General features: G+C 35.5%; 1 protein-coding gene across 1 annotated transcript; it reads left to right on the forward strand.

The window, feature by feature from the left end:
* Window positions 1-251: 251 nt before the first annotated feature.
* swi5 (SWI5 homologous recombination repair protein) lies at window positions 252-6446 on the forward strand. Its single transcript, XM_015381014.1, has 5 exons — window positions 252-427; window positions 669-717; window positions 820-923; window positions 1127-1221; window positions 5893-6446. The coding sequence occupies exons 1-5, from the start codon at window positions 345-347 to the stop codon at window positions 5955-5957; spliced, it is 396 nt and encodes a 131-aa protein (XP_015236500.1). The 5' UTR covers window positions 252-344; the 3' UTR covers window positions 5958-6446.
* Window positions 6447-8973: the final 2527 nt, after the last annotated feature.

Raw genomic sequence — 8973 nt, forward strand, 5'->3', positions numbered from 1 at the left:
AAGGTTCCGAATTTTGACTTTTAAATGTAAAAAATCAGTTAACCTTTTTTTATTTTTTCAGTGGCCCTAATCCTCTTCCGTAGAAATAAAATAAACAAATAAATAAATAAATAAATAAATAAATAAATAAATAAATAAATAAATAAATAAATAAAATAAAAAATAAAACTTGGTGGAAGTTCCGGGTGTTTCTGTTGTTGAAGCTCCGCCTCCTGGGTTTCCGTAGCCAATCAAATTTCGATAGGAGGGCATTTAGCATTAGCCGCGAACCCTTAATTTTTTCTCGTCAGTGTTGTTATATAAAATACCGCAAATGAAAGTGTTTCTTGTGACGATAAAATAAAATGAGCACAGAGCAGAATGTTGAGCGTGAAAGTAATGTGTCAACCCTGGAGGTAAACGATCGAAAGGAAGAAGCTTTTAAAAGGTAACGGACATATAGCTTAGCTCTGAAGGTGGCTAACAGCTAACTTTGCTAATGCTTCCTGCAGGAAGGGGGCTCTCTTGTCAAAATAAAAATCAGAAATTAAGATTTGTGGATTTTTTAAATTAAAACTGTTGACACCGATACTGACATTTGAACAGAGTTTAGAAAATGTTATTTTATATCAAACAATTGTTGGTGAAAAATACACATTATTTACTATTTTTATCCTATTTAAATCTAGAACTCCATTCTCAAAGTTTAAGAGAGTAAATTCCCGCTTCAAATCACCTGTAAGTAGCCTTCTCTCTTTTACACTAACGCTGTAGTAGGTTTATGTTTTTTCTGCTCCACATATTTTGTGTTTTCATGGTTTTGGGGTTTCAACCTCACAGCTTCAAGTTGCTGAAAGGCCCACAGTGAGTCCAGAAGAGGAGGTGGCAGAGCTACAGAGGAAGAAAGAGCAGCTGGAATCAGAAATAGCACGGCTGGAAAAAGAGTGAGTACAGCTGTGTTTGCTTTACTGTACTTTATACATGTTAGGTTCAACCTTAGTGGGTTTCTGAGACATAAAATAAGTATGTAAATACCTCCTTATATTTTTGCAATCTACATTATCAACAGTTGAGTGTTTCTCTGTATTAATAGAAATAATCCCATAAAACTACGCTTGTTGACAACTAAAACTGTGTGTTTTTGCAGGGGATATAGAGTTGAAGAGTTGGATCAACATATTGATAAGCTGCATGAATACAATGACATCAAAGACATTGGACAGTCGCTTTTGGGCCGAATAGGTAAGAAATGTATTTTTATCTATTCTTTTTTAAAAATTATTTCTTTTAGGTAAGTGATTAGTTGGGATCAATACATTTTAAAGGAATTTATAGCCCCATTTACACTATTCTTTTGAAACCATGCAGAGATCGGTCCAAGCATAGTAACCGAGATAATTGTTGAGTTTAAATGGCGTTCAAAACTAAACCAGACCATGTCAGACACAACAGAACCGTGCTAAATTGGAACTACTTCATCAGTAGGGTCGGCATGGTTAAGTTGAGGCTCTGTTCTTTGATAACAAAGAGTGCATGAGCAGACCGCGTCATCTCCTTACAGCCTCCGTAATCGTGATATTTCAGACAATCATAAAAATGCTAGCTTTCCTTCCGTGCCATTGGATTTCTGGTGATGATTCTGCTTAGCAGTGTGATGAACCTCAATGTCTTTCCTTGTTTCCTGCATCTGTAAGCCCTGATTAGACTATTTTTTGTCGTATCCGCTTCCCAAAAGTCGACTCTTTCAAGTTAATTCACCAAAGGCACCTGACTGTCTGCAAACAATGAAATATCACAACTAAGCTCGGTACGGTTAAATGATCCAAGCTCGGTCCGAACTCGGAATGGATTGGTTTTCTGGGAGTAGTGTAAATGGGGCTCATATAGATCAAATGTACCTTTGAAAGCAGCTGTTTACTTAGACTGAAAAGAAGCTTTTTTTTAACTTCGCTATCCAATATTAAATCAGAATATTTTTTGTGTATTTTAAGTCTGTTAGGTTGACCAAATTGAATTATTCTATACTAAAATTGATGGGTCTTTGACTCATTCCTCCTGAAAAGGTTTATATAAATCATGTTTTGTGCTGCAAAACAGTTCAGTTCTTCTTTATTCCATTTGTCATTACTTACAACAAATTTAAAAGTTTATCAAGGCTAAGGTTGTTCTCCCTTTAATAAATTGGGGAAGGCCCAGGTTATTATGCCATGCCTTTGTAATCTTCTGTTTTGTCTGTTAATTCACAACATTGGAAGTAAATGGAAGCATAAGATGACTTTCAAACCCACTCTTTTCCTTCTATCTCTTAGAATTGAAGCAGTTGAACAGTTAACGTTTATTTGCATACTATAATCATACTATAAAATACCTGAAGCCTCCAAGACCAATCAGGGTTTCTAGTTCAAGCCTATTTATACTGCCAGAACTAGAACCAAACATGGAGAAGTCACATTTAGTTTCTATGCTCCAGGTATCTTAGGCAAACTTCCAGAAGACTGTAAAGGTATGTTCATACCAAACTTGAATATCGCACCCGGAACAAAGGATTCCAATGTTATGTCTCTGTATAGGGCAGATCTGGAGCGAGGCAAAGCCTAGCAAGGCAAAAGTGACAGTTCACGGGAAGTGAATGGTGCTATGTGGTTATTTAATTTCCCCCTTGCCTGTGATTGAAGTTGAAAAATCTAAACTTTTACATTCGTGTCGCTAATTCCAGTCAGAGATTAGATGGGGCTGTGTGCTCTCCAACCTTCTCAGAGCACAAGTGCACTGCTCTAACCACTAGACCACCACTCCTCCATAAACAGATATGTTTCAGTCGCCCAATGTATGTCTAAAAAAAAAACTTTCAGTCTAAATATAGCAACCAATGACTATCATTGATTTGGCATGTTATTAATCCAATGCCATATCATTTAGACTTAGAAAATATTTACGCACAATAGTGTATATTCAGAATATATTCAGACATGGGACATTTTGAACGTGGAGTCTTCTCTTGAAGCTAAAGTTTGTTGGTGTTTTATATATAATATAGAGACAAATTGCAATAGCAGCTGGTCGTATTCTAGCCGATATTCTTAGTCCTATGCAAAAAGTCGCTTTTAACCTGAGGGGGTTGCCAAACAAGCACCAAAAAAATACACACTGGTTACAAAAGACAACAAACGAGCAGTAAATTGTCAAAATGATTCATGCAGAATGAACAAACCACTACTAGACATCTATTTATACGGTTTATCAGCAAACATAACATTTAGATTAAGAAATAAGTAGCCCTTCCCCAGTAGTTTCTATATGTAATGGCCATAGTCTGCTAACTTGCTTCTCACCTTTAAAATTCTTGCCAAAATTAAATTTGACATTTTCCAAAGAACTCTTGTGAATATGATACCTCACCTTAGAAAGAAATGTAAGTCAGCATTTAGTATAGCCTCTCACTCCTGAGACATTTCCGCTATTCAACAATCAACCACTAGAGGGAAGCAGATATGAGTATTTGGGATTTCTCAAAGCAGAAATGTCAAGGCAATTATTTTATTTGAGTAGTGTATCATTTATTTGTGTTTTAAATTAAATATTTTTAGGGTTATCTATTGATCCATGAGGAGTCATACTTTTTATGAATGTTCATAAAGTTGAGTCAAAAAGGAGAAAGTTAACTCCTTTCACAATATCAGGAAGTTATGGTGAATCATGGTCATGTTAGTTTGACTCTTGACTTTAACACACTTTACATGCTTATATCTTTGCATCAGCCACCAAATTTAGAAAGTTCTTTATCTTCCTTTATCAACTATTTCTGCAGTTGTAGTATGAAATAAAAGGCATGTATTCCCTATTTTGAGTTCATGGGCTCCTATCTCTTTAAATTCCGAGTACAGTGAAGAGTTGAGATGATAATGACCTCTTGGTGAACAGAGGTGGCGTTTCCCCTCTGACACAATGATGGTCTTTCAGTTCACACACACACTGATAGACAATTACTGTCTCTGTCTCTAGCTTTGGATATTATTCATACTCTCACATGTCGAAATGCATTCGAATACAAACACAGACTATCTTCTCTCACCCCACAGCCCCTGTTCTTGCGCTCTACCGTCACTCTTTCTCAGACAAATGCACTTTTACAAAGAGTCCACACTTGGTCACTAAGTGCTGATAGGCAGGGGATTGGTGGGCAGCGTGAGGAGAAAGAGATGCCCTGCTATCGCCTGTAAGACAACTGTCCTGTTGTTAGAAATCATAGGCTTCTTTATGCCTTTCTATAAATCATTAATAATTTAACAATATTTTTTCTGATTTGTATTTTCCAATGCAATGACATTAGCAGCACTTTGGGACTAATTTAATAGCAGGACTAAAATCTTTTTTCTTTTTTTTTTACCATATTCTTAACCTTTTTTGGGTAGTATCAACTATGTCTCTACACACAAAGTAAATTGCAGAGAAAAGTTTAAGTTACAAAAGAAAAGAATAGAAAAGAAAAACACTTGAAAATGAACATCTAAGTTGTCATGACTATAAAGTCAATATTGATCAAAATCTGAAGGTTTTTAACATCTATGCCATTAAGAACTGAGGCAGAAAAAGAAAGATACTGGGTCCCGACTTATTAGCAGGGCATACCTAGAACAGCAATCAGTTAATGTTTTCATGTTTAAGTTTAGTAATAATGAGTTTCTTTGATCTAAATTACTTAAGATATCCGATTGAAATCAAACTCTTTCACAGAGCTAGGTTACCTCTTGGCATAACAGCTTATACCAGCATATTTTTTTTATCCACTCTCACATTTCTGCTGGTTTAATTTGATTTAAGTTATTCAATCTTTGCCCTAATCATATGTATGTTTTCAGTTTATGTTAGTTTTACCTTTGCAGTAATATGTGAAATGTTTATAACATGTATTTTACAAGGTCTCTTCCCATTTTGATAGAACGTGAGTTTAAAGAAAATCTTTGATAGTAGTCTGATTGTTTTTCTAAAGGAATAAAGGTCATAATTAGAATGCACCGATCTGGATCTTGGGAGCGGATCACCAATCACAAAAATCAATATCTGTTGATCAGCTATCACAGCATCAAATCCATAAATTCTTCAACTGCTGTCTTGTGTACATTGACATTGTATTATTGTGTATAAAAATTACAGTAGATGAGAAAGTATCATGAACTGAAAACTGTTTTAGTGAAAGAGTGGGTGGAAATTAGCTTATTTTTTAAATTAAAACGGAAGACGGAGAAAATAATGTTGCCAAAAGATGAAGTGGGAAATGCTCTTTAGCGGTTTATAGGTGGCTTTTTAAAAAGCTATTTATATTTAGCTCTAGAAGGCCTGTTTCATCTTCCTACTTCCAGAGTAAACACTGACCAGCAGTCCCCTTTTCTTCCTGTGTCCTTTTCCTCTGTCTGCCACACAGGCTCCTCTGACCTCCTCTGATTGATGACCTCAAAATCAATCTACATAGCAATTACATCAAATACTCTTACTTTTTTAGCTGTGATAATTGTGTCATTCCATCATGGTTTATTTGTTAGGTTTTGTCAAATCATTTTATATATATATATATATATATATATATTTTTTTTTTACTATTATTAAACTGATTTGTGGCAAATAAATATCCCCTACAAGACTTTCTTTCCAGTCCATCATATACAGTAAATGTAATTCCTGTAAAATATTAAAGACTAGTAGAGGTATTTGTAAAGCAGTTATTTCAATCCACTATAAAGAAATTAGAATAAACTGTAACATTTTAACAGCTTTTCTTTTTTTTTAATATCAAGTCCCATTTTAAAAGTGGCTGTGGATTCTTCATGCTGTGATCTTGGTCTGGTCAGTGTTCAGCAGATTGTTTGAAAAGCAGAGCGGAGCGAGCTGACCCTGTAATCTGTGTGTGTCTTGCAGCTGCTCTGAGAGGGACCACCACCCGAGATCTCTACACACACTTTGGTCTTGAACTGGAAGACTGAAAAAGGGAATCACGCTTATAAATGCTTTATTAAACTAGTTAAACAATATTAAAGTTACAAGGTGAAGTGACTTGGATTTTATTTTCATTGTTTTTTGCGGTTTTATTTTATGCATTGGGGGCAGGGGGATCAGTTGAGTTCAACAGGTTTACAATAAGGAATCTAAATGATGACATGGATAAGAACAACATAAGCAGATATCAGTATGCATGTTATTTGAAATATGTTTGTTATTCAGCTGTTAAGCTCATGGCAAGTTACTGCATAGTAATTAAGAAGTTGTTTTTTTCCCCCTGGCATGTGTAAGGTGTTAGGGAATGTAAACATGTCGTGCTGTCACTGTCCTCTCTTGTTTGAAATTACACAAAGTGTTATGAAACATAACAGCCTCAGTATCACCTTTGTTGATGTTAATTAATTGAAGATTTTGCTGTAATTTTCAGACTATAATTTATTATAATAAAACACACAAAGCATTGAACGTTTCATTATTCTTCTGATATTTATCATGCGTTTTCACTTCAAATCAATCATTACACAATACATTGATACTGTTTTAGTTTTGTTTTCTTATAATATGCTCTCCTTTAGCTGCAGTTGCAGTTTTAATCCTATAGAAAGACAAACCCCTTTTATAAATAATGGCTTGAAGAAAGACAAATGGGTGGATCTCATCTTTAAATACCTATCCAATATTTAGAGTAAATGACTATTTATATCTGCTGAAACAAAAGGTTAACATATAGATAGATATATAGATAGATATAACAGATGTTTTAAACTTAAGGGAGTGGTTTTAATCTATCTATTGATAACAAAGCTTCCATCTGGTATCAGCAGAGAAGTGTAACAACCCTAATCTATTTCACTGTGTGTTTTGTCAGTCAGCATTATCCATCAAGTGATTGATAAGTTATCTCCTTTGGAAGGTGAAGCTCATGTTTCCATATCCAAATGATTGCATCATTTGCACATTATTTGCAGAGTAATGGTGTTTGAATCCTGTAGTAAATAGCCAGAGGGTAAAGGCAGTTCAATCCGCTCACCTTCAAAGTGGAACAGTTGGGTTTGATGCTATATAATTGCACCACAGCGACTTTTCAGAAACGGACAGCGTATAATATAAGTCCGATTTTATTTTATTTTGTTCTTTTGGTTTCATGGGAGTAAAGTTGCACCACAGATCCAGAGTTTTGTTGCCACAGACCTTCTGTAATCTTCCCTGGTTAGGCAACATGCTTTCAGGTTTGACAAATTCCTGTTACATTATGTAAAATGAACCTTCATTTATTCTGCACTTATCAAAATTAGGAAGTTATGACTATTGACTACCTTTACTTTTGAAGCTGTTTAAAAAATATTCAGTAAAATCCTTTTACCAGTCTGTGGTCTTTTGTGCATTTTATATAAAAATACTAAGATTTAAACTAAATTCATTCCTCTGAAGGTAGCTGTCTTAAAAGCATAGAAACTGGCTCTTGTATTTATTACATCCTGTCCTGCCTCATTCCTTGCTAATCTGTTGGACCCTTTTGTTGACAGAGCAGTTGTGTTTGAGAAGAACAGGGAGGGTGATAATTTGGGATGGTGAGGCAGGGCTCGTTTTACACCATAATAGCTTGGTCATTACTGGGTGGAGAGACTGCTGTGTGGGCCAGCCTGTTTGGGTCCTCGTCGTTTAAAAGTCAGGGAATGTCCCGGATAAGTGGGCAGAGTAAACACACCATGAGAAATAAATGGGGTTAAGAGCTAGTACTACTAAATACCCCATGCTCATATGGCTGATACAGACATAACACCATTTTTATAAATAAAATGGAAATGTAATATAAGTCAGGGCTTTGAATTATCTAAAAGAAGATGTCTGGTATTTTTCTTATGTTACTACATTTATGACTAATGTTGAGGATGCAGCACACTTAATACTCTGAAAAAGGAATGTCATTCAGTTGTTTGATGCCATCACGTCATTTACTCTGCTGAAAAACCCTCCTCCACAGAAAGCAGGCGTTGTCACTGGATGTTTCCTTGTGTTGAGAGGTTGGCTTTGCAGCTGTCTTTCATTCTCAAAACAATATGCACGTGGTGAGACTGGAAAGGAACAACTCCCTTTTAACAGGAAAAAAACCATCAGAAGAACCGGTTTGACTGGCCACCTGTGAATGACAGGAGGGGGGTTTGGGAGGTACACAACACAGAGATGGCTTCAGGTGTAGTTTTTGTTGAAGAAGGTGGACAAATAACGTGCGTTAGCTTTTTAGTTCAGAAGAGAGTTTAAAAGTTCATTCGGTCTAGAAATTATGGGTTTATGAATGATCCCTTAGAAAAGATGGAGGCAAAAAAGAGAATATCTACTTTGAAGCCACAGGTTGGTATTTAACTGTCTCCAAAGTAGAAGCGTAGCCAGAAAATTTTAATAGGGGTGGCCAGTCAAAAACCAATGTACACTGAGGGGTGGCCGAATGCAGATAGACGGCAGAACCTCACAGTCAACCAACATCCATATTTTCTAAATAAAGATAAACCAAACTTTCCTACAGCCTTTGCTAACAAATAGATGCATATATTTAAACATCCATGCCGTCTAAATAAAAGGTACAGTGGACAAAATTTCTGGGGTGAATATCTTTTTTTTATTGTCATTATCAAAAATTGTTTTGCATAAAATTAACATTTACATGTACTTATATCTACATTCAGTGGATTTTAAGTCATTATTAAAGTAGTTATTTATCTATGATTTCACTGAAGACTCCTAGATGACTGACAGAGACATAATTTTCTGTATATATCAACTTTAATGTTAGTATTTTGATATGCAAGGTGTTTTAGTTGTCAAGTAATTGTTAAGATATGAAAAAGTAAAATGTTTAAGTGTGAACATTCCCCATCTGTATTACAGTGTGAAAAAAATGGTAGGCTAAGGGTGGTCATGGCCACCTCTGGCCCCCCATCCAGCTTCGCTCCTGCTCCAAAGGGAAATTTTCTTATTTAGGCAACTCGCACTATTTTCCTT

This window comes from Cyprinodon variegatus, unplaced genomic scaffold (genome assembly GCF_000732505.1).
Source record: "Cyprinodon variegatus isolate N-32 unplaced genomic scaffold, C_variegatus-1.0 Scaffold227, whole genome shotgun sequence".
NCBI lineage: Eukaryota > Metazoa > Chordata > Actinopteri > Cyprinodontiformes > Cyprinodontidae > Cyprinodon > Cyprinodon variegatus.

What these genes read in the sequence shown, in the direction of transcription:
- swi5 (XM_015381014.1), top strand. Translation starts at nt 345, where the DNA reads ATGAGCACAGAGCAGAATGTTGAGCGTGAAAGTAATGTGTCAACCCTG. An exon ending in ATAGCACGGCTGGAAAAAGA is followed by an intron (nt 924 to 1,126) that starts GTGAGTACAGCT and finishes GTGTTTTTGCAG; the next exon opens with GGGATATAGAGTTGAAGAGT. An exon ending in GTCGCTTTTGGGCCGAATAG is followed by an intron (nt 1,222 to 5,892) that starts GTAAGAAATGTA and finishes TGTGTCTTGCAG; the next exon opens with CTGCTCTGAGAGGGACCACC.